At 42.9% G+C, this 25094-nt stretch overlaps 1 protein-coding gene and 1 long non-coding RNA gene across 4 annotated transcripts; one reads left to right on the top strand and one right to left on the bottom strand.

The window, feature by feature from the left end:
• Positions 1 to 446: 446 nt before the first annotated feature.
• LOC101014578 (cytochrome P450 1B1) lies at positions 447 to 8331 on the top strand. Of its 2 annotated transcripts, none has more exons than XM_003908520.5 (3): positions 447 to 842; positions 1233 to 2276; positions 5315 to 8331. In XM_003908520.5, exons 2-3 carry the CDS (start codon positions 1234 to 1236, stop codon positions 5898 to 5900), a joined length of 1629 nt encoding a protein of 542 aa, XP_003908569.2. In that variant the 5' UTR covers positions 447 to 842; position 1233; the 3' UTR covers positions 5901 to 8331. The 2 variants fall into 2 exon arrangements, with proteins under 2 accessions (XP_003908569.2, XP_009182272.3); XM_009184008.4 differs by having other exon boundaries at positions 786 to 897; positions 5315 to 6714.
• Positions 6542 to 24562, bottom strand: LOC103876867. Of its 2 annotated transcripts, XR_636280.4 has the most exons (4): positions 22160 to 24562; positions 18617 to 18704; positions 9769 to 10152; positions 6542 to 9651 (listed from the first exon to the last, which is right to left on the bottom strand). It is a non-coding gene; the product is annotated as an uncharacterized LOC103876867 (long non-coding RNA). The 2 variants fall into 2 exon arrangements; XR_001894025.3 differs by having other exon boundaries at positions 6542 to 10152.
• Between the last annotated feature and the right edge of the window lie 532 nt (positions 24563 to 25094).

Here is a 25094-nt window from a genome sequence, read left to right as displayed (position 1 = left end):
AGAGCCTCCACTGAGGTGGCAATTTGTTTGCTAGAACCTAAGATAAAATTTAAACAACAAACCAGGGGCGCTCTGAGGCAGGGCGCTGTGAGGCAAACCGCTGCCACTACACTGGCTTTCCGGGAAGCAAGCTCAAGACCGGGAGAGGGAAGGGAGGTCGTGCGCTGGGGGCGGGGCGCGCTCCCCCGTCTAGAGCACCGGCAGGGGCAGGTGGTCCCCAGCGCGGTTCTGGGGACACCGTGGAGCCTCGTTCGGAGGTGGCTGTGATGAAGAGCGGTTACCGCACAATGGAAACGTGGGCACCTCCGCTCCCACGAAAGCCTGCTGGTAGAGCTCCGAGGCCAGCCGGTGCGCCCCGACAGGAGTCCGGGTCAAAGCGGCGTGGTGTACGGCGCGCCCCGCCCCCCGCAGGCCCCGCCCCGCCAGGTCGCGCTGCCCTCCTTCTTAAAACCCGGAGGAGCGGGATGGCGCGCTTTGACTCTGAGGTGGGAGCGAGCGCTTCTGCGACGCCAGCTGTGAGAGCCGCAAGGGCGTGGGAATTGACGCCACTCACCGACCCCCAGTCTCAATCCCAGCGCTGTGAGGAAACCTCGACTTTACCAGGTCCCCAAGTGCAGCGGGGCTCGGCGAGCGAGGCACCTTTCTCCGTCCCCATCCCAATTCAAGCGCTCCTGGCACTGACGACGCCAAGAGACCCCAGTGGGAGTTAAAGCTCCCAATAGGGGCAGCAGGTGTCCAGGGCGGGCCTGTGGGTTCCTGTTGACGTCTTACCCTAGGCAAAGGTCCCAGTTCCTTCTCAGAGCCGGTTGTCCCGCGCCACTGGAAACCGCACCTCCCCGCAGGTCAGTCTGTCTGCGGAGCCGCTGCCCCGCGACCTCTTCAGATGGATTCCTGCAGGTAGGGAATGGCGTGGTAGGCACTTTAAAGGAAATCAAGCGCCACCGCCTCGATGCCCGCAGCGTTGTCCCCAAATTGCAGGAACCGTTACGCACCTTGCGGGGAGGGGAAGAGGTTGGCGCTGGGTTACAGCGAGGTGGAAACACGCCCCTTCTCTTCTCCAAGGGAGACTGGGTTGGGGATGGGAAGGGGTGTTTTTGGCCATTTCTCCAGAGAGTCAGCTCCGACCTCTCCACCCAACGGCACTTAGTCCCCCGAGGCTGGGGTAGGGGCGTGGGGCGCCCGCTCCTGTCTCTGCACCCCTGAGTGTCACGCCTTCTCCTTTCTGTCCCCAGCATGGGCACCAGCCTCAGTCCGAAGGACCCTTGGCCTCTAAACCTGCTGTCCACCCAGCAGACCACGCTCCTGCTACTCCTGTCGGTGCTGGCCGCTGTGCATGTGGCCCAGTGGCTGCTGAGGCAGCGGAGGCGGCAGCTCGGGTCCACGCCCCCGGGCCCGTTTGCTTGGCCACTGATCGGAAACGCGGCGGCGGTGGGCCAGGCGTCTCACCTCTCGTTCGCGCGCCTGGCGCGGCGCTACGGCGACGTCTTCCAGATCCGCCTGGGCAGCTGCCCCATAGTGGTGCTTAATGGCGAGCGCGCCATCCACCAGGCTCTGGTGCAGCAGGGCTCGGCCTTCGCCGACCGGCCGCCCTTTGCCTCCTTCCGTGTGATTTCCGGCGGCCGCAGCATGGCTTTCGGCCACTACTCGGAGCACTGGAAGGTGCAGCGGCGCGCAGCCCACAGCACGATGCGCAACTTCTCCACGCGCCAGCTGCGCAGCCGCCAAGTCCTCGAGGGCCACGTGCTGAGCGAGGCGCGCGAGCTGGTGGTGTTGCTGGTGCGCGGCAGCGCGGACGGCGCCTTCCTCGACCCGAGGCCGCTGACCGTCGTGGCCGTGGCCAACGTCATGAGTGCCGTGTGTTTCGGCTGCCGCTACAGCCACGACGACCCCGAGTTCCGTGAGCTGCTCAGCCACAACGAGGAGTTTGGGCGCACGGTGGGCGCGGGCAGTCTGGTGGATGTGATGCCCTGGCTGCAGTACTTCCCCAACCCGATGCGCACCGCCTTCCGCGAATTCGAGCAGCTCAACCGCAACTTCAGCAACTTCGTCCTGGACAAGTTCTTGAGGCACTGTGAAAGCCTTCGGCCCGGGGCCGCCCCCCGCGACATGATGGATGCCTTTATCCTCTCTGCGGAAAAGAAGGCGGCCAGGGACTCAGACGATGGTGGCGCGCGACTGGATTTGGAGAACGTGCCGGCCACTGTCACTGACATCTTCGGCGCCAGTCAGGACACCCTGTCCACCGCGCTGCAGTGGCTGCTCCTCCTCTTCATCAGGTAAAGCCTCTGGGAGGTGTGGGCCAGGTCTTTTCTCCTCTGAAAAAGGCGGAGTAGAGACAGAATATGCTGAGTTTGCAAGCAGCGCCCCGGGTGTTTCGCTCCAGGTCCCCACCCCTCAAAAACCAAGATCCCGTCGGGAAAGTGACGACCAAAGGACACACAGTGAGGGCTGAGACACGCGCACGCGCCCCACCCAGCGGTGCCCCGACCCCTCCGCAGCTCCTGTCCTGTCTCTATCCTCCCCTTCCCTGCTTGCGAGTGAGAACACATTTGCAAGACCCCTCCACTCCCCGGAAAAACAAGAGTTTTTAAGTGCCTGGAGATGAGCCCTGATATCTCTCTTCCTGGCGCAGTACAAGCAGAACTGGAATAGTTCCGAAAGAAAGGGTAACGCCATAAATATGTTAAACACAGCAGCCTCTCCTCGGCTCGTTCTCGGCGTGGATCCGAGGCCGCCTAGCCCTGGCGCTAAAAGCGGGCCGCCCGTCAGGGCTTTGTTCCAGGCCAAGGAAGCCCGTGGTGCCCGGGCTTCTGTGCGGGCTTCTGTAACCCGCACAGAAGCTTTCAGAAGGTGGCCACAACTAGCGAGCAGTGCTAGGTTTATAAAACCTGCGCGCTAGGAGTTTGAGAAATGCCGGGGTAGAAGACAATCACTTTTACGAGTGCAGAGTAGCATCCAGAAAGGCAGATGGGATATCCAGGAGGCGCCTGCAGACGTTTCTGGCCCCTGCGCTTGACTTGGTTAGCGGACCCCCTGATGCCCACGTTGGTCTCTACTAAGCTCCGACACGCACGGATTCAATAGGTCCCTGGTGTCGGGTTGCCAGATTTGGCAAAAGAAAAGTAAGTTTTACATGGGAATACTTACACTAAAAGATTAGCCCTTGTTAATCTGAAATCCATATTTAACTGGGCGGCCTGTAGTATTTACTCTGGAAACAGTACCCCTAGGGGCGAATGTTTCGCAAGGCAAATCTTGATTGCGGAAGAGACCAGAAATCTTGGTTGTGTCATTTCTTGGCGCACAAGTGAGCAGTTGGAGATGCTGAATCTACAGGCGCCACAGTAAGGTGTTTGGAAGGCAGAGAATGCTGTTTTCTTATTCAAATCCACTGCAGTCTGTATTTCCTTAGATACTGTACAGCTACCTTCACAAATGAAAAGTTTACACTTAAAATGGCTTTTTAGTATTAAAACCATAGAAACACCCATGGTGGGTGAGGGAGAGGCAGAAACTGAATAAAGAAAAGTCAGCCAGAGATCAGGGAAAAGGAAATCCCAGAATAGGATCCATAGGTTTTTGTGCATCCTCAGATAGGCATTTTAACTTTTGAAACGGCCTTTTTCATTAGAACCGCAGTAGTTCTCCGAGTACTCCAATTAGGCGGCAAAAAGAAAGAAAACCATTTGGGGGTCACTTTCAATTCAATATGCTGATACTTCTTTTTCCTTTTTAGTGAAAAGACAGTATGACAGGGCTTGGCAAATTACACGATCTCTTTTTGTGTATACGTTTTATGGAAGCAGTCATGCCCGTTCACTTATACATTGTTTATGGCTGCCTTCACTCTACAACACAGGGCAGAGCGGAGCAGTGCAACAAAGAGGGCTTGGTTCACAAAGTCTAAAACAGATACTATCTGGCTCTCCCCATCATACATGTTTCTATGAAAAAAGTTGGCAGACTCCTGCAATATAACGTTGAAGAAGCGATTTAAAAAATAACTCTCCATTTCATCACATATGTGTATACATTTTTTTTTCGGAGTTGCAAACAATCAGTTACATGTTTTTTTGACTTCTAACACTTTGACTTAAGGTAGTGGACATTTCTAATCTTTTAATATTTATTTTGGTAATTTTTGATGGCTACATAGTATTTTGCCATGATAATGTATAGTTATATATAATCATTTATTGAACTTTTACGTTGGTCATTGGCCTTGATTGCATTTAAAAAATTTTTAATTTTATGTATTTACTTACCTTAGAGACAGGGTCTCACTACGTTGCCCAGGCTGGTCCCAAACTTCTGGGCTCAAGCAGTTTTCCCATCGCTGTCTGGCAGGTAGCTGGGGCTACAGGTGTGTACCACCATGCCTGGCTAATTTTTAGAATTTTAGGTCCTGTTGTGGACCTATATTTGTGTACTTCTTAAATTATTTTCTGAAAATACATTTCTGGGCATGGATTACTGGGTTTAAAATGAGGCGGGAAGAGGTTATCCTCATGTCTCTTGCCTTGTACTAAGATTTTGTTTTTTAAAAAGATTCTATCAGTTTGTATCATCAACAGTGAGTAAGTATTACAGTTTGTACCATATCTTATGAACATTAGGAATTGGCTTTTAAATTTAAAAAATACAGTATGTAGCTTTATCCATCAGGACACCAATTATCTTTGTATAAAATGAGAACAGCATGTCTGTTGGAATTGTCCAGGGAAATGAGGGAGAAAAAAAATTTACTTTCACATTTTAACTTTTGTGGGCCCTGGGTGCTTTTGCCTTTGTAGATTCCTTATACCATAAAAAAATTAAAAATTTAAATTTTATGACTACCCTGATATAAAGATGAATACATTAAATGATGTATGAAAATATTTTCTTCTACCTAAAAGTGAGTTTTTTTTAGGTCTGAAGATTGTAAAAGACAAAACTATTTTCATGGGTCCCTAAAAAGTGTTGTGGGCCCTAGGCACTGTCCCTGCAGTACCCAGTGGGAAAAGTTGGCCTTATCTACTACTGTGCTTTTTGAGGCTGGGAAAACTTAAGAGTTTTTTGACTTATAACGGGAAAGAGAGTGTTAATCATGCAAGGTCTATTACAGGAAATATAATTCCTAAAGTCCGTCTTGTAATTTAGTGAGAAATTAGGAAGCTGTTTTAGATTTTTTTTTCCCCAGAAATATTAAGTCACTGAGCTAGATAGCCTATTTAAGGAAACGTAGAATTAAAATAAATTTATAATGTGCTTTCTAGATGAAATAAGAATTTTGGTCACTTGCTTTTCTCCCTCCACATTAAACACCAAACAGGTATCCTGATGTGCAGGCTCGAGTGCAGGCAGAATTGGATCAGGTCGTGGGGAGGGACCGTCTACCTTGTATGGATGACCAGCCCAACCTGCCTTATGTCCTGGCCTTCCTTTATGAAGCCATGCGCTTCTCCAGCTTTGTGCCTGTCACCATTCCTCATGCCACCAATGCCAACACCTCTGTCTTGGGCTACCACATTCCCAAGGACACCGTGATTTTTGTCAACCAGTGGTCTGTGAATCATGACCCAGTGAAGTGGCCTAACCCGGAGAACTTTGATCCAGCTCGATTCTTGGACAAGGATGGCCTCATCAACAAGGACCTGACCAGCAGAGTGATGATTTTTTCAGTGGGCAAAAGGCGGTGCATCGGTGAAGAACTGTCTAAGATGCAGCTTTTTCTCTTCATCTCCATCCTGGCTCACCAGTGCAATTTCAGGGCCAACCCAAATGGCCCTGAAATGAATTTCAGTTATGGTCTGACCATTAAACCCAAGTCATTTAAAGTCAACGTCACTCTCAGAGAGTCCATGGAGCTCCTTGATAGTGCTGTCCAAAAGTTACAAGCTGAGGAAACTTGCCAATAAGAAGCAAGAGGCAAGCTCAAATTTTAGAAATACTCACATCTTCGGAGATGGGGAGTAAAATTCAGTTTTTTTCTAGTTCCTCTTTTGTGCTGCTTCTCAATTAGCCTTGAGGGTGAGCATAAACCAACTGTTCATCAGGTGTGGTGTGCTCCATACCCAGTGGTTCTTCATGAGTAGTAGGCTGTACAGGAGCTTCTGGGAGATTTTTTTGAGTCAAAGACTTAAAGGGTCCAATGAATTATTATATGTATACTGCATCTTGGTTATTTCTGAAGGTAGCATTCTTGGGAGTTAAAACGCACATATAGACACATACACCCAAACGCTTACACAAAACTACTGAATGAAGAAGTATTTTGGTAATCAGGCCATTTTTGGTGAGAATACAAGATTGGTCTCCCATATGCAGAAATAGACAAAAAGTATATTAAACAAAGTTTCAGAATATATTGTTGAAGAGACAGACACAAGTAATTTCAGTGTAAGTTGTGTGATTGAAGGTGATAAGGGAAAAGATAAAGACCAGAAATTTCCTTCTCACCTTTTCAGGAAAATAACTTAGACTCTAGTATTTATGGGTGGATTTATCCTTTTGCCTCCTGGTATACTTCCTTACTTTTAAGGATGGATCATAAAGTCAGTTGCTCAAAAAGAAATCAATAGTCGAATTAGTGAGTATAGTGGGGGTTCCATGATTTATCATTAATTTTAAAGTATACATTGTTAAATTGTAAAACTCCAAGCTGACGTTGTACCTCTCTTGCTTGCCAAAGTACAGATTTTCAATTATGAGCAAAGAAAAAAAAAAAAAAAAGATTACCAGCCCAATCAAGCTTTAAATTATGTGACTGTAATGTACTGATTTCAGTAAGTCTCATAGGTTAAAAAAAGTCACCAAATAGTATGCAATATATTACTTAATTGTCCATAAGCAGTATAGTAGTTTTATCTTGTTCAGGAAAAGGTTGAATAATATATGTCTTGCATAATATTGCAAATTGAAAAGTACAACCAATGCAACCAAGTGTGCTAAAAATGAGCTTAATTAAATCAACCACCTATTTTTGACATGGAAGTGAAGCAGGGTCTCTTCTTCACCCAAATTTTGGCAAATCTCAAAGTTAGATCCTAAGATGTGATCTTATTTTTATACAGTCTTTATTGAAATTCTATTATAATACAGAATCTCGTTTTGAAAATAACCTAGTTAATATGTTAAAATTCCAAATTCATGGCATACTTAAATTTTAACACCATTCTGATTATCGAGTTCCAGTTGAAGTTAGTGGAAATCTGACCATTATCCTGTGGAAGGCAGAGAAATGTAAGCTGTGTCTGCCCAATGAATAATGGAAAATGCCATGAATTACCTGGATGTTCTTTTTACGAGGTGACAAGAGTTGGGGACAGAACTCCCATTACAACTGACCAAGTTTCTCTTCTAGATGATTTTTTGAAAGTTAACATTAATGTCTGCTTTGTGGAAAGTGAGAATCAGAAGATAGTCTTGGAAGCTGTTTGGAAAAGACCGTGGAGGTGAGGTCAGTTGTGTTTTTTAAGATAGCAGTTACTTTGGTAGCTGGGAAAGCATAAAGCTCAAATGAAATGTATGCATTAACATTTAGAAAAGTGAACTGAAGTCTCAAGTTTTAAATTTCATTGCAATTAAACTTCCAAAGGAAGTTCTACAGTGTCCTAAGTGCTAAGTGCTTATTACATTTTGTTTAGCTTTTTGGAATCTTTGTACCAAAATTTTAAAAAAGGGAGTTATGATAGTTGTGTGTATGTGTGTTGGGGGGTGGGTGACGGTAAGAGAAAAGAGAGAAAGACTGAAAAGAAGGAAAGATGGTTAAACATTTTCCCACTCATTCCTAATTAATTAATTTGGAGCACAAAATTCAAAGCATGAACATTTAGAAAAAAGATGTTTGGCGTAGCAGAGTTAAATCTCAAATAGGCTATTAAAAAAGTCTACAACATAGCAGATCTGTTTTGTGGTTTGGAATATTATAAAATTTCATGTAATTTTATTTTAAAATTTCATAGCTGTACTTCTTGAATATAAAAAATCATGCCAGTATTTTTAAAGGCATTAAAGTCAACTACAGAAATCAGGCTTGCCCAATACATTTAAATTTTTTGGCACTTGCCGTTCCAAAGTATTATGGCCCAGCAAGGCTGAGACAGTGAATCTGGGCTGCTGTAGCCTATTTTTTTAGACTGAGAAATGTATAGCAGCAAAATTAATCATGAACCAATCTGGATGCCTCATGACGTCAACCAGGTCCAGATGTGCTGCAATTTGTTTTTATGTAGGTAGGCCCAGTCGTCATCAGATGCTTGTGGCAAAAGGAAAGCTGTGTTTGTATAGAAGAAAGTAAGGTGCTTGGAGGTTACCTGGCTTATTTAGTATGTTTATAATCTAGTTAAAGAAAGGAAAGGAAACAAAAAACGAATAAAAATAACTGAATTTGGAGGCTGGAGAAATAAGATTACTGCTTTAATCAGAAAGCCTCATTGTATTTCTACAGGAGAGAGAATGTATTTGCTGATAACCATTAAAGTCAGAAGTTTTACTCCAGGTTATTGCAATAGTTAAAGTAGAATGTTTATTAAATGCTTCATTTGTATGTCAAAGCTTTGACTCTGTAAGAAAATTGCTTTTTTCCAAAACAAAAAGATGTCTCAGGTTTGTTTTGTGAATTTTCTAAAAGCTTTCATGTCCCAGAACTTAGCCTTTACCTGTGAAGTGTTACTACAGCCTTAATATTTTTCTAGTAGATCTATATTAGATCAAATAGTTGCATAGCAGTATGTGTTAATTTGTGTGTTTTTAGCTGCGACACAACTGTGTGATTAAAAGGTATACTTTAGTAGACATTTATAACTCAAGGATACCTTCTTATTTAATCTTTTCTTATTTTTGTACTTTATCATGAATGCTTTTAGTATGTGCATAATAGCTATGATGCATAGTTGTAACCAAAATATATTCTGGGGAAACAACATTTATATATAGCTTTTACTGTTTGATATACCAAGTTTAAAAAAAAATTGTATCTCATTACTTATACTGGGACACCATTACCAAAATAATAAAAATCACTTTCATAATCTTGTTACGAAGTTTCATTTTATGTTGTAGCAAATATAGTCTCATGCATCACTTTATTTCAACTGTTGCTATGGATTATTCATTAAAATATTGCACTGTAAACATTTTATTTGTCCATTCTACATTTCAGGCCGAGGCTGCATGCTTTTTGTTCCTGTAGGTTTTCATCAACCAAATTTCTAATCTCTATATTTTTTAATTTCTAAGAACCAACAGGGAAGTTACATTTCAATGCAAACAATCAAGCCAAATGAGAATTAATTTGCAATGTTGAAAGACTGAATAGATTGCGACTTTAAGTTGCTAATCGATTTCTGCTTCATCTAAAGAATGCAGTACACATTTTTCTTCCTCAGCCGCACACCAGTCCTTTCTCTGAGTATTTTCTTCCTTAATTTTTTTAAAGGTACATGTGCCTTAATAATTGCAATTAATGTCCAATAAAATAAGATGGGTACAAGTATTCTGTCATGTACTATGTGGAAATATTTTATTGCCAATCTTTTTACTTGGTAAAAAGGCTTGACTTCACAGGGCCTAGGTCATGAATCTCTAGGCCTTCACTGCGCCACACTCACAGATGATAGGGCTTGCGGTACCAAAGGCTCTTTGTCTTCCAGACTACAGCTCCTATTACTGTGAAAACAGGAAAAGAAGTAAAAATTGCACACAATGGCATTGATACTTTGGCTTGGGAACCTCACTTTAGCAGCCAGAAGGTATGGCTATGAAGTGGTTTAAGATAATACTCACTAGTTTTCCAGATGTATGACAGTAGGATCTTGGAAATGTCAGGACAGTTCAGAAAAAGTGAAGAAAATATTTTCATGGGAAAAAGATTCCCTTAAATAATTATAACTGGGGCCAGTTTTTGCAAAATTGTCGAGGAGAGTTGGAGTCTACCCAATCAATCCAACAGAGTATAAGAGCGGAGTACAGGGTGGGAAATGAATGCAGCTTTGGATGTAAGACAGGCGTGGTTGTTGGAAACTCACAGAGGCTGTTTCTTCAACCTCAGAGCCAGTCTATTTTTCTGCACCAGTGCAACAGAAGTTAACTGACTTTAACTCTCCGGTTTTTGGCTCAGTGACTCTCACATGCTCTCTACTCTCCCGTTTCAGTCTGTTAGTTATAAATCTCAGAAAGGGAAAAGGAAAGAAGACAAAAATTAAATATATTCAAATACATTCAAAAGCAATTTTTTTTAACTTCGAATTGTGGAGGAAAATAATCTAGTTTACATAGGTGCGGACACACTGTAGGTAACTGTTCATGCTTGTAGCTCCTCTGCTAAGCGACATACAGGCTTTGAGGACAAATGCTGTGCTCTTCATGCACACTTTACAATGTGTGTCAGGTATGGAGGGAAGAAATGGAACTAAAATATGTTGAGCACTTACAATTTTTGCATCACTGTGCTAAACTCTCTAATGCATTATTGCCCAACAGTCTTCTGAGGGATGCAATAAAGTAATGGGCCAAAATTATAGATTTAGAAGTATTCTCATCCAGATTTTCCCTGGAGATGAACTAATTCAAAGCTCATTATCTTTGTACCCTAGTTTGTCCCTTCCCAATGTGCCTGTGCTTGGATTTACAGGGTAGTCCGTCTATTTTTTAGGCCATGAGATCCTGGGAGTTTCGCAAGCAATTTACTTTCTTTGTCTAAGGCACATTCCACACTACAGTCAGGGAGTAACTGACATTGTGTGGGAATCCTCACCACACTGCTCTCTTCTGAGAAAAACCTCTTGAAACTGTTCTTTAGGCAAAACCAAAAATCGACCAAACAGTCACGCTTTGTCTTATAATCCTAAAAGTTCTGTCCTAGAACCTGTCTGGACCAAGGATCCTTGCTGGAGCCAGGGCCGTCCTTAGGCTGGTCCAGTTTCCTGGTACGTGGCCTGTTTGTCTGATAGCGGTGCATCACACTAGGTGTTGGTGTGTGTGGCTCATCAGAACCCTTTTGTCTCTCAGAGCCGGTGAGCACCAGCCAGAGGGAGAGGAAGAACCAAGGCACGAAACAAGCTTTTTGATGGGAAGCTTGCCTTTGCAAACAGAATGACTGGACCTACTAGAACTAGTTTTGAATCACTTGAGGCCCCTTTAGGTGAGACAATGTTATACAGCGGAAGCCTAACAGCACTGAGATCCCTTTGGGTCAAAGCTAAGAGTCGTTGAGCAAGCCTGAAAAATCAGCCAGCCTCCTTTTTTTTTTTTTTTTTTTTTAAATTTATTCCTGTTTCCTTGTTTGTTTCGCTCTCTCTCAATGGATAAATATTACAATATGCTTAATGTGCACTTTTTGTTTACGTGTTCCAGCAAAATTTGTATTGTTGTTTTGCATATATATGTTTTACTTTATGTAAGTGCTGTACATATCTCATCCTGTTGCTTAATCTTTTCTCAGCTCCATCCCTGTGTAATTCCATAGCTTCTAGCTGCTGCCTAGTATTCCATGGTACTCATCCACCACATTTTCTCTATCCACTCTCTTGGGAATAGATACCTGGATAACTTCCAACTTTATGAGTCCCTAAATGATGCAGCAAGGACCAGCTTGGAATGTGTTTCCTTGCCCTCCTGTGTAAACTTTGTAATGTATGCCATACCCATGATTAGAAGTGTTGGGTCAACAAGTGAGTACGTATGTAATTTAAATATTGTATCTTCTCCAGAATGCCAAATCTGTCCACACTCCCATCAGCTGTGCATGAGGGGAAGCTGTACCCATTTCCCCACCAACACATGGCATGACCTCTTTATTTTTAAATGAAATATATCCTCTTGGGAGAGAGATGCATTACATAGAATTTTTTTTTTTTTTTTTTTTTTAACGAGGAAAAAGACATCTACACTCATTTTTCAATGCTTCCCATAGCCATATTTGTGTTTACATTATATCTCCACTATTCAATGGTATATTCATTGAAAAGCAGGGACTAAGTCCCAACAATTTTGTTATGGAACCATATTGTATATACAGAAGCACGGGTGAAAAAAGTGGAGTGAGTTTTGTCAAGCCTGCTTCTCAGCACTGATGATCTCTTCACCTTCTCCATGACAGTTTTCAATTGGTACCCTTGAAGTCTAATCTGTTTTTTTTTTTTTTGAGATGGAGTCTCGCTCTGTCACCCACGTTGGAGTGCTGTGGTGCGATCTCAGCTCACTGCAAACTCTGCCTCCCAGGTTCAAGTGATTCTCCTGTCTCAGCCTCCCGAGTAGCTGGGACTACAGGCATACACCACCATGTCCAGCTAATTTTTGTATTTTTAGTATAGATGGGGTTTCACCATGTTGGTCAGGCTAGTCTTGAACTCCTAATCCACCCGCCTTGGCCTCCCAAAGTGCTGGGATTACAGGCATGAACCACCACGCCTGGCCCCTAATCTCAGTTTCTTCTCCTTGCTTGCGAATTGAGCTTATTCAAGGTTTTTAGGTTTCTGCTTAGTCACTATGAAGAAAGCAGAAATGCCAACTCAATGGCTTCCAATTTTTTAAACCATAACCTCACAGTATGCAATATATTTTACATGATTTAGTACATATCTCTGCATATGATTGTGTGTACTTCATAATGTATATGTATCTATGTATGTATATATATACACACACATACACACACACAAACAGGATTCACCATTGTTTTCTGTGATGGAATATATTTTTAAATTTTTTTCATAAGAAATGCAGCACAGTGAAAGACTACTACAAACCTATCACAGTGGCTAAATTTTTAGAAAAATGACAAAACTGATAATATATACCAAGTTCTGGGGAGGATGTGAAACTACTGGAACTTTTATACATTGCTTGGGGGAGTGCAAAATGCTACAGTATGACCCCACTCCTGGGTATTTATCCTAGAGAAATGAAAACACATTCACACAAAAGCTATACATGAATGTTTACAGCAGCTGCATTCATCATGACCTCCAACTGAAAACAACCTGAATTTCCTTCAAAGGGCAATTAGTTATACAAAAATCTGCTACATCCATGCAATGGAATACTACTCAGCAATAAAAAAGAATGAACCACTGATACACACCACAAGTCGAATGAATCTCAAGAGAATTATGTTGAGTAAAATAAGTCAGCTTCAAAAGGTTACACACTGTACAATTCCATTGCTATGACAGCCTCTGAGAGACAAAAGTGTCATGATGAAGAGTAGATCAGTGGTTGTCAAGGGTTAGAGGGGAGGGAGGGTACTACAAAAGGATAGCCTGGTGGAGTTTTGGAAGGTTTTCTGATTGTGGCAGTGGTTACATGGATGTATACGTGTGTTAAAATTCACACAACTACACCAAAAAGTGATGAAAAGTGATTGGAAAAAATGTTGAAGGGGAAATGGTGCAAATGAACTTAAGTGAAGCTGAACTGAAGTTGGCAGGTAGCACGGCAGCTGCTGGCAGACAAGGAAACGAGATGGCAACACTGAACAAAGAAGGTCAAGCCCGGAGGTGTGAACAAGGATCATGGCCTGTGCTGAAGTCCTTGCAGGAGAGGTAAAGTGGTGCCAGATTCTCAGGGCAGAACAGGAGGCAGAACACCAGCCTTTGGGATGAGCAACAGCTGGAACCTCCCTGCCAAGGCAATTTTAATTCAATGTCATAAGTGTTAATTGAGCACCTGTTAGTAGACAGACACTGTTTAGGACACTGATGATATATTAATGAACAAGGCACCCAGGCCCTGACCTCGTGGAGCTGATATTCTAGTGGGATGGGTGGCAGGAGAGAAAATAAGATTTCAGTTAATTATAAGTGGTGTGTATGTGTGTGCGTGTGTGTGTGTGTGTGTACTGTGTGTGAAGGGGCACCGTTTAGAATGAGTAGTCGGGGAAGCCTTCCTGAAGGAGGCAACACCAAGGGGTGGGCATTAAGGACAAGCTTCTTCTTACATCCTCCCCATGTGAAGGAAATACAGGCCCTGAGTTATCAGATAATATAATTACCTTAAAAAAGAGATGGCTGCAGTTCATTAAATTGATTTTTATGGTCACAAAATCAGGGCAGTCTGAAGTCAAATAATCTCAGCGCACTCCATGGCAGATGACATTGGCTCATAATCAGCATTGGCTTCTGGCTTGACTGATGGCATTGGTGGGTCCAGACCATTCCCTGCCATTGACTCCTGAGCTCATTCCTAGCCATGTTCCCCTTGGAGAACTGAAGCAAATCTGACACCTCAGGGCCTGCATTTCCTTCACATGGGGAGGATGTAAGAGGATACTTGTCCTTAATGCCCACTCCTTGGTGTTGCCTCCTTCAGGAAGGCTTCCCTGACTACTCATTTGCTCCTGAAGAATAACCAGAGAACAGGCTCTTGGAACTAACATACTTTTCAACAATGCCTTTACATGTAATTTAAAATGGCCTGCTGATTCTTTAATTTTAAGTGCACCAAAGGACTCCACATTGATTCTTTTAAGCACTTAATGGAACTTCTCTTGGAACATTTTCTAGACTATGTCTAGCCTTTGAGTCAAAGTTTTATTATATCTGATTGAAAAGGATTTCCACCCTCATCCCAGTGGGGTTGCTGAGAAAAGCAGGCGGCCTCGTGTTCTGTTTGGGGGATCTCCTTCCCTGGTGTTGTGCTGTGTAGCCAGCATGCTTTCCTGGCTGTCTCTAACTTTGTTGTTTAATCCCACAGCCCTTGGCCATTATCTAGGCCTTTGGACCCCACAAGTCAGGTCACATCAGCTTTGAGAGCACCACTCAGCTCCCATACCCACAGTATTGAAAGCTGCTGTTGTCCACTGGATCTGGTGGATGTTTGAGAATCCCAGGATGCTCTGAGTTTGTCTTTCCTGCACCTCCCCTGTCACTCTCCCTGCTCACATTCAGGAAGGCCAAAGGGCCACCTCTGTTCTGTTACTGCACATCCTAGCAATCAGTATTTAAATTTGAGACTTTGTTTCTGCAATTCCCACAGCCCACAAGCAAATCCAGTTGGCATTCTAGAGCTTGGTACTGATATTGAGGAAGGAAAAAAGTGGGGAAACACAGGCTGGACAAAGCGGTGGAAGAATAAGGTCAACTTTTCACTGTGTATTTTCCAATGTGGTTTCCAGGAACGATTGCTGTAAAAACAGGGCAAGCCTGCCTGCTGTCTTGTTTTGATTTCTAAAGAGCTGGGTCTGGAAACATCTATCTATCAAGGCTTTGTTAATAAAAAAACCAAAATGTTTGGGCATGGTGGCTCACGCCTGTAATCCCAGTACTTCAGGAGGCCAAGACTGTTGGATCACGAGGTCAGGAGATCGAGACCATCCTGGGTAACACAGTGAAACCCCGTCTCTACTAAAAAAAAAAAAAAAATTAGCCAGGCATAGTGGCACGCGCCTGTAGTCCCAGCTACTCAGGAGGCTGAGGCAGGAAAATCGCTTGAACCTGAGAGGCGGAGGTTGCAGTGAGCTGAGATCGAGTCCCTGCACTCCAGCCTGGGCAACAGAGCGAGACTGTCTCAAAAACAAAAATACCCCAACAACAACGAAAAACCACACACACACAAAACCCTGTCGTTCTTCTTCAGTGCCCTGCCAGGGTTCATTTTCTTTGTGACAGAGCGTAGGGGAGTTTAGGTCATCATCAGACCTGCCCTTGGCTCTGCAGAGGTCAGCACCTTTCTCATTTTCTTTGCCCAAGTCCCTATCAGTCTAGCTTGAGTTCATCTCTCATGTCTTTAATGAAGCCTCCTCTGTCCACACTGTTTAATACTTAGTCTGCCCCGCAAGCTCCCTTGACATGCCTACCTTGCTCTACTTTTTCTGTTCCCTATGCCCCAACACATGAAACATTTATTCCCTGTTAATATAACACAAAATAACCTTTACATTTTGATGATAGTTTACTGTCTGTCTCCATCCCCACTCCAGTCCCCAGCACATAAACTCCACACCTGCAGACAGAATCTGGATGGTTGCTTCTGCAAGCCTTCCCTTCCAAGGCTGGGAATTAAAGTTCAAAGGGGGTCTTCCCCTCATGCTGCTTCTTCCTGCACGGCAAAGCTTGAAGGCTTGACCAAACAGCTATGCCAATGGATGATGAGTGATTGAATGTGATTTTTCAGATGCCTGAGATTTCCACCCAGGGCTCCTTCACCCCTTTCCCTAGCTCACAGGGCTAACTCATATTAACCTGGCTTTTTCCCATAGGCAGAGGAGCCAACATCTCCAGTGGAAAATAAACTTAGGTCAAAAGAACAAGGCATGTGAGGAGCAAAATTATTTCCAAAGAAAAAAAGTTAAATTTTCAAGAGCTAAGGTGGCTTTCTAATGCTGCTGTTATGAGTTGGACATTTTTCCTGGGTAGTTACTCTGCTACTGTTCAGATAGCCTCAATGGGCTGTGTATGAGTCCATTCTCACAGTCCTATAAAGAAATACCTGAGACTGGGTAATTTATAAAGCAAAGAGGTTTACTTGGTTCACGGGTCTGCAGGCTGTACAGAAAGTATAGCAGCAGCTTCTGCTTCTGGGGAGGCCTCAGGAAACTGACAATCATGGCAGAAGGCAAAGGGGAAACAGGCACTTCTTACATGGCTGGAGCAGAAGGAAGTACTTTTAAACAACCAGATCTCATGATAACCCACTCACTATATAATACCAAGGGGGATGGTACTGAACCTGCTTCGACCTAGTAAAAGTCCTACATGTCCCTTTGGCAAAGGACCACACACTCCGGTAGCCAACTTATATATTCCTCTATTAGGAGATAAAGTATAAGGTTAGACAATAGCTAGGTCAGCAGCGGCACTCTGCTTAGTGGCAGCATAAAGCTGAGAAACTGGGGTAGGGTAAGACGTCTTTAAGGAGGACTCGAGGTCATTCCTTGATGTTGTAAGCCACTGCTCACTGGGTACTGGCGTAGGCCTGCATTGTAGTTGTTGGGGCCCCAAGCCTGCGGGCCCCGGCTCCCGTTTCCTGAGAGGGGTGACAATACATTCCCACTTTTATCAGTTTTTGAACGGCATTCATTGGTCCAATGTCGACCCTTGCCACATCGTTTACACATATCAGATGACAACCTTTTTTCTTTTAGAGCAGAAGAGCCTAATTTTTTCGGCATTCCTTTTTAAAATGACCGGGTTTCCCACATTGATAGCATATGCCTTGTTTAGAATTGCCTTTTAAAGCTTTAGAAAGTGCCCCAGCAAACAATTGAGCATTGTAAATAGCCCCTCCAACACCTGCACAAGCCCGAATATATTCAGCTAAATCAGTTCCACTAGCTTTTAGAGGACGCAGCAATTTTTGGCACTCGGGATTAGCACTTGCAAAAGCCAGAGTATCCAAAAGAATTTTAGCAGCAGGGCCTGAACCTACAGTCTTTAATACAGCATCTTGAAGACGGGCTGCAAAATCTGGATACGGCTCAGTGGCTCCTTGTAGGATCCTTACAAAAGATAAAGAAGTTTTACCTGATATTTCAACCTAAGTCCACGCTTTTATAAACAAGGCTTTAATCTGAGTGAGAGCAATATCATCTAGGCCTGCCTGAGCATTAAGAGTGGCGTATTGTCCTGAACCCGTAAGCTGCTCTTCAGTAGGTCCTGGGGAATTTCGGGTAGCATTTTTTTTGGCTTGTACTCTTGCTTCCTCCCACTACCAACTTTTTAATTGAAGCCATTGCGAACGATCAAGGACAGCCTGTCCCAACGTTTCCCAGTCAATAGGAATCATCATATGTTCTAAAGAGAAGGAATCGAGAAGGCCAAGAACAAACGGTGACTGAGGTCCATAATTAGAAATTGCAGCTTTCATTTCTTTCAAAAATTTAAATTGTAGGGCTGTAAAAGTCACATTCTGGCCACCGTTTGGGAACTGAGCATTGGGGCCGAAAGCAGCCCGTGTTATTGGGAATAAATCTAATTCCTCGAAATCATCCTTTTCCTTCGATTCCTTCTTTTCTCCTACAGGAGGAAGAGGCACAGAGAAAACCTGACCTGACATAGGCAAAGAGGTTGGAGGTGGAGGCAAAGGGAAGTCCTTTTCCAAAGGAGCAGAAGGGAAAGTAACAGGGAAGGCTCATGGCGGAGAGAGAGGAGAAACAGCAGCAGCGGTACCTTGCAATTTTAACAACTGTTGTGACATCTCTAAAATGCGCTGCAAATCAGAATTTCCTTCAGATGAAGGAGGCATTAGCTCTTTTTCCAATTCCTTGTCCTCAACAACCGGGGTGTAAATACGTTCCTCTCTAGGATCATTCCTCTCTAAAGCTTCAGATGCCTCACCTCCTGTGGCAGTATCGCCATGCTCTGAGTCAGTTTCAGGTAACTCTAATGCCTGAGTAATGGAACTACATTACTAAGTCCACAAAGTCAGAGGCATTGTTTGCCCTTGCTGATGAGCTCGACGCACGATTTTAACCACTTGTAACCATTCCTTTCAATTTAACTGCACTTTGGTTTGATATTGAAACCAATAACAATGTTGTTCAACATGGGCAAATAATCGCTTCAAAGTCTTACATTCCTTAACTAACTTCTACTCCTATAGACATCAACAGTCCCTGAAGTAACCGCAAATATTCAGAGGCCAGAGAGGTGGAATTCCCCATAATTTTCCCATGGGTCCCCCTTTCTTTATTTACCTGCCCGGGGTGTTCCCCCTCCGGTTCCTTGCTCTCGTGGAGCCACGGACCCGGCTCGCTGCGCCAGATGTTGGGGTCTGCGTATTTCCTAAACAAAGGAATGAACACACAAGACAACACAAGACAAGACAAACATGGCGGCTACTTCAAATGGCGCGCTCTGCTTTATTTTATACAGTCATTTGTGGAATGTTGCCAAGTCACAAGACACATTGTCGTTTTTCTGACCTTTCCCTGACTTTCTGGATTTTCAAGATGTTTACACATAAACAAGCCCCCAGGGTCTGCTGTTTACAGCTGGCTCCTTTGTCCTCCCTGTTTGCAGGGGAGGAACGCCCTGCTTCGTTTGCAAGAGCAGGACTTATGGGGAACGTCTCGTTTGCGAGCACGTAGTCCTCTACAGAACCATTCATGAGAACTCCACTCTATGATCCAATCACCTCCCACCATGCCCCACCACCAACACTGGGGATTACTATTGAACATGAGATTCGAGTAGGGACATAGATTTAAACCGCATCAGATAAAGTGGTTTCTCTATCAGGCTCCATTGGCTACCAACATCTTGGTAAGATGAATCTCCTGTGGTTTACAGCAGAGGTCAGCAAACTATAGCCCATGGCCCAAATCTGGTCCACCACCCTTTTTCCATAGTTTGTGAGCTATGCATTATTTTTACACTTTTAAATAGTAGAAAGAAATTGAAAGAGGAAAAGTATTTTATGACACATGAACATTTTATGAAATAAAAATTTCAGTATCCATAAATAAAGTTATGTTGGAACACAGCCATACTCATTTGACTACTGTAATGCCTATGGCAGCTTTTGTACTACAGCAGCAGAGTTGGGTAGCTGTAACAAAGACCACATGGCCTGCCTGGCTCTTACAGGAAAAGTTTGCCAATCCTGGTCTCCACCATCTATTTCTCACAGCACCAACTAATAATAGTAACAACTTTTTCATGTTACTAAAGCACTTTATGGTTGGCAAAGCACTTCTATGTGTATCATTTCCACCTCTGTTTTGAATGGCCCTGAATTGTGCTAGAGTCCTGGACAGCAGATGCTGCTTCACGGAGAGACATGAACCCACAAAGCTAACACCCCAAACAAGGCACTAGGAAGCAGAACAGGTCAAAGGCATTTTTCACAAAGGCAATATTCCACATTGCAAGTGGAGGCATTTTAGCATAGACTAGGGAACGCAGCAGTTAAATGGAAGGAAAGGCCAGGCGCGGTGGCTCAAGCCTGTAATCCCAGCACTTTGGGAGGCCGAGGTGGGCGGATCATGAGGTCAGGAGATCGAGACCATGCTGGCTAACATGGTGAAACCCTGTCTCTACTAAAAAATACAAAAAAAATTAGCTGGGCATGGTGGTGGGCATCTGTAGTCCCAGCTACTAGGCAGGCTGAGGCAGGAGAATGGCATGAACCCGGGAGGCGGAGCTTGCAGTGAGCCGAGATCGCGCCATTGCACTCCAGCCTGGGCGAAAGAGCAAGACTCCATCTCAATGGGAAAAAAAAAAAAAAAAAAAAAGGAAGGAAAAAATCAGACCCATGCAGTGTAATAACATAACTAAAACAAAATTGAAAAAAAGCTTGTAATTTCAGGACTTAAAAGCTCTTGCTTAATTAATTTCTTCTTCCTAATTGGGTCTCCATCATTTTATATTATTTAGGGGTATGTCATAGTTTCAAAATTACATGTAGCCTAAGAATGCAATTAATCAAACAAAATTCAGCCTCTTATCTAGTCAAATGGGACACCCTGAAATAAGTCTGGGAGAATTATCATATGTTCTTACTTACACAGCACAGTAAATCAAGTATAATATAGTTTTATATATATTCAGATTATCCAGGCCATTATTTATTCAGCATCTATTATGTCTCTAAGCATTGTTAAGCACTACTAGATACTATTCTAAGATAAAACTGTTACAAAAATAAACACATGCCCTGATTCAGAGGTGTTCATTTCCTGTTTGAGGAGACACACTGGCATGCCCCTAACGCAGTGTGATTGATGTTGTAACAATTGGTGCATGAAGTGCTTTGGGAACAAAGGTTAAGAAATACGTAATTCTCCTAGAGATTGTGTGGACATGAGGGTTAGGAAAGGCTCCATAGAGGAGATGCCCTATGAGCTGGGCCTAGATGCTTAGGGGTTGACTAGAGAGACACAATACCGGGGAGGGAGGATGAGAGGATTCTGGACAAAGCCCTCAGTGATGAAAGGACCTGCTCCCCGCTGGATCCCTGGTGCCTGGCACAGTGCTGCCCCCTCATATGTGCTCAGTAATAAAATATCTGCTGAATGAATGAATGTGATGTGCTTGGAGGTGGCAATGATCCAGTTGAGGTGGGGAGCACGCGTATGTGTTCGCATGCAATGTGTGTGTGTGTATTTGTGTGTGTGTTGGGGTAAGGGAGTATGGCAGGTACTGTTAATGTCTACCCAATATCCTTCACCCTACTTGTTAACAGAGACTTGATTTTTTTCCAGTTATCCAGTTTTGAGGGAAGATGACTGTCTCAGCTCAGAGTAAATCCTGACTAGCCTAAATCAATCATAAAATTCCTGTTCCCCTTGGAGTAATTGGCCTAGAGAGGGGCATGCCATCTATTCCAGCCAATGAGTTGCAAGCGGAAGGTCTATTGAAGGGCTGCTTGAAGAGTTGCATTGTTCTTTAAAAGACACACACACAAGTAAGAGACAGTGCATCCTCCTGTCGAATGCTATTGTGTCTGGATGTGACTCCTGCCATGATCTTGTAGTCATGAAGGGAGCTAACCTGAGGACCAAGCTGATACTTCAAAAATGACTCTATGAAAAGATGCAAAGATCTTGTCCTTGATGGGGTCATCAAGCCATTAAGTAAACCAACTTACAGCTTCCTACACTTCTGATTTTCCTCCAAAAAGAGGCAACTAATTTCCTCCTTTATAGGAAACAGTTGAGTAAGGATTTTCTATTTCTGGTTCTGAGAGCCGAAGACATTTTAACCGATAGGTCAGCTGTGTATATAGGGTGAGGGGAGGTTGGGGAGGTAGGTTGAGACAGGCTGCAAAGGCTACATGCTGGGTTGAGGAGTCTGGGTTTTTTCCCCATAGGATCCTGGGGTGGGTTGCACAGGAGGAATTAAAACAGGCAAGTACTTTAGAATGGCAACTTTGACTGCAAGATGTGACAATGGCTTAGAGGGAAGAAGGAGTGAAACTAGGCGGATCATCAAGGGGAGATGGCTATGAAATCATCTAGGCAAGAGGAAAAGTAGACCTAGTCCTGGCCTCACTGAGGAAATAGAGAAGAAGGAGTGGATTTGAGAGACATTTCAGAGATATAATAAGCAATGCTTGCAATAGAAAACTGATAATATACTATTCTTCTAAAAAATATGGTTTATGGTACATAAGACATTTCTGGTAACTTTCTGAATATGTTTTAGAAATATAACATGATATCCAAAGAATTTCCTGGTTGGACACTTGGAGCCCTTTGTCTCCCCCGCTGTCCTTTTGAGAGGAGCAAAGCCCTTACCTATGGAGCATATCCTGTGCTATATTCTATATCAGGTGTGGGCTTGAGGAGGGATGGTCCAGTAGCGAGGTGTCCAGAGTCGTGCACTGGGTGTTTGACTGCATGGAGCTGGCTGGCAAATCTGCAGCAATGTTCCTTAAGAAAGGTGGTAGAGAAGAGAGAAGAGAATCCATAAATGGGTAGGTGGCCATGCTGCAAGCCACAGAATGACCCAAAAGAAACAGAAAATTGAACCCTGGAGCAACAAAGCACACGGGAGGGGACAATAAACATGGAAGAAAATGCATTCATTTATTAATCTTGTGATGTAAGACTCTAGTCCTTAACCATGCATCTCCATTTTGGAATTTGGGGTGTATTTTTTTAAGTGAACTATCCATAATGCATCACCTATGATGTGTAGTTTCTGTGTATTTAAAGTGGAGCAAAAATTTAAAAAATGCTTGCAGATCAGTTTGAATGTAGAATTTTTAAGATTGTTCTAATATTTTCTCCAATGTTTTATAGTTGCCTAATTTAACAGTAAAATACTTTTAGCATATCAACTTTATTGAGTCTTTCCAAAGCATTCATCTTTGTTGTGTTCATCAATACATTAGCTCTTTATTTTCACAGTATTATTTGATGTTTCATAATATTTAATTAAATTATGTAATTTTGGAAATAATACTCATAAAACAAACCCAAATGATTCTAGATAAACAGAATTCAACTTGAGGAAGCAGAAGTGCACAAGCAAAGTCAACATTAGCCCCACTGGCCACTAGTGTTGAGAGTGTGGGGCATCTACTAGTATAGTTCATAGGAATGAGGTGAGTACAGTAATCTGATAAGTGGTCAAGTGGAAATTAATCAGTAAAACTCCTGGAATATCTGAATAAAAAATTCAACCAATCAATAGTTCTTGGTAGGTTTACTGCCTCTCTTTGTCTGCCAAAATAACTATTTAAGTGAGAGGTTTTCAGTGCTGGCTGCATATTAGAGTCACCTGGAACTTCGAAAAAAATAATGCTTGTGAGTCTTCTCCCCAGACAAATTAAATGAGAATCTCTAGGGTAGGATCTAACATTGGTATTTTTTTCAGAGTGCCCCAGTAAATGCTAATACGCATCTGGATTTGAGAACCACTGAGTAAGATCAAACAGCTCACACAGTGAAAATTCAACTTAGCACAGAAACGTTTATATGAACCATTTGGGATCTAAATTTTAAAATGCATTTTATTACAGTTAAATTGAGTTACTATTGGAATTAATAAAATTCAGGTAAATTTTTCCTTAGTAACATGCTTTTTGCAAACCACTTTGTGGACTAGATGAGACTTTTAATTAATATTTTAAGTGTTTGTGGATAAATAACTGGAACTTCTTGAAGCCCTTGAAAATAGCTTATACACTGCCTTCAGCAGCATTTCTAAGGCTCTCTCCTGCTGTGACACATACAGTACATAATGTGTGCATGCTTGATATTCTCATGAAACCCCAAAAGCTTCTCAGAAAATTTTAACCAATAATACTGAAAACACCCAGCTGCTAATGATACGTCAAAATGATCACTTGTTGAATGTTTGGTCTTAGGTCAGAGAGACTGTGGGTCTTTGGCAATTATATTTAGATGGCACTATTTTTTCCTTCCAAAAAAAAAGCATATCATAATTTGAGTGAGAAAATTATGTTATTGTAGGGATCATCTTTAGTCAACCACTCTCACTCTTATTTTTAATGGGAATTATTTGCACTTGTGGGTACATTTTTAAAAATATATTACTTTTAATCTCACAATGAATTAAGATGCAACTGAGATTAAAACCTGCTACCTTAAACTATAACAGAGCCTTGATATTTGGCAGCCTCGACATCTGTAAACTTGGCAGTCATGGAATTAGTGACCGAGGATCCATTCCATACAGTGATTTTTACTGAGGCATAAATTTGAATCCTATGGACAGCAAGGCTGGTGTATGAGAGGGAATCCATTAGCCAGTGAGTACAGCATTGCCCGCCCTCTCATGTCAAAGTAGCATTACCATTTTCTACTTGACTTCAGAGTTCCTGTAATCCTTGGGAACAGAAAAAGGAGGTTTGAGGATAATGTCCCCAGAAAAAAACACCAATTGCTGGTGATGGCAGTAAAAAGACAAGTTGTCTGAGAATAAGCATCCTTAGCCAGGTTCATACATAATTATAGAGAATCACTAACAATATGAAGGTCCTGGGACTATAAAACTACTTGCTCCAGGACATTGGTGTAGGCAAAGATTTTATGGCTAAGACTCTAAACGCACCAGTAACACAGCAAAGATGGACAAATAGGACTATGTTAAACTAAAAAAGCTTCTGTACAGCAAAGGAAACAATCAACAGAGTGAAGAGACAACCTGTTGAATGAGGGAAAATATATGCAAACTATTCATCCAACAAGGGACTAATTTCTAGAATATATAAGGAACTCAACAAAACAGAAAAAAAACACCAAAAAATCCCACTAAAAAGTGGGCAAAGGATCTGAATAGACATTTCTCAAAAGAAGACACACAAATGGCCAACAGGTATATGAAAACATTCTCAACATCGCTAATCATCAGGGAAGTGCAAATTATTATAAGACCACAATGAGATATCATCTTACCACCGTCAGAATGGCTATTATCAAAAAGACCAAAAGTAACAGATGCTGGCGAGGATATAGACAGAAAGGACTTCTTACACACTGTTGGTGGGAATGTAAATTAGTACAACCATTATGGAAAACAGCATAGAGGTTTCTCAAAAAACTGAAAATGGAACTAGCATACAATCCAGCAATCTCACCACTGGGTATTTATACAAATGATAGGAACTCAGCGTATCAAAGGGATACCTGCGCCATGTTTGTTGCAGCACTGTTTACAATAGCCAAGACATGAAATCAACCTCCATGTCCATCAACAGATGAA

Source organism: Papio anubis, chromosome 14, assembly GCF_008728515.1.
Source record: "Papio anubis isolate 15944 chromosome 14, Panubis1.0, whole genome shotgun sequence".
NCBI classification, from domain to species: Eukaryota; Metazoa; Chordata; class Mammalia; order Primates; family Cercopithecidae; genus Papio; species Papio anubis.
This window is presented reverse-complemented; position numbering and strand designations above follow the sequence as displayed.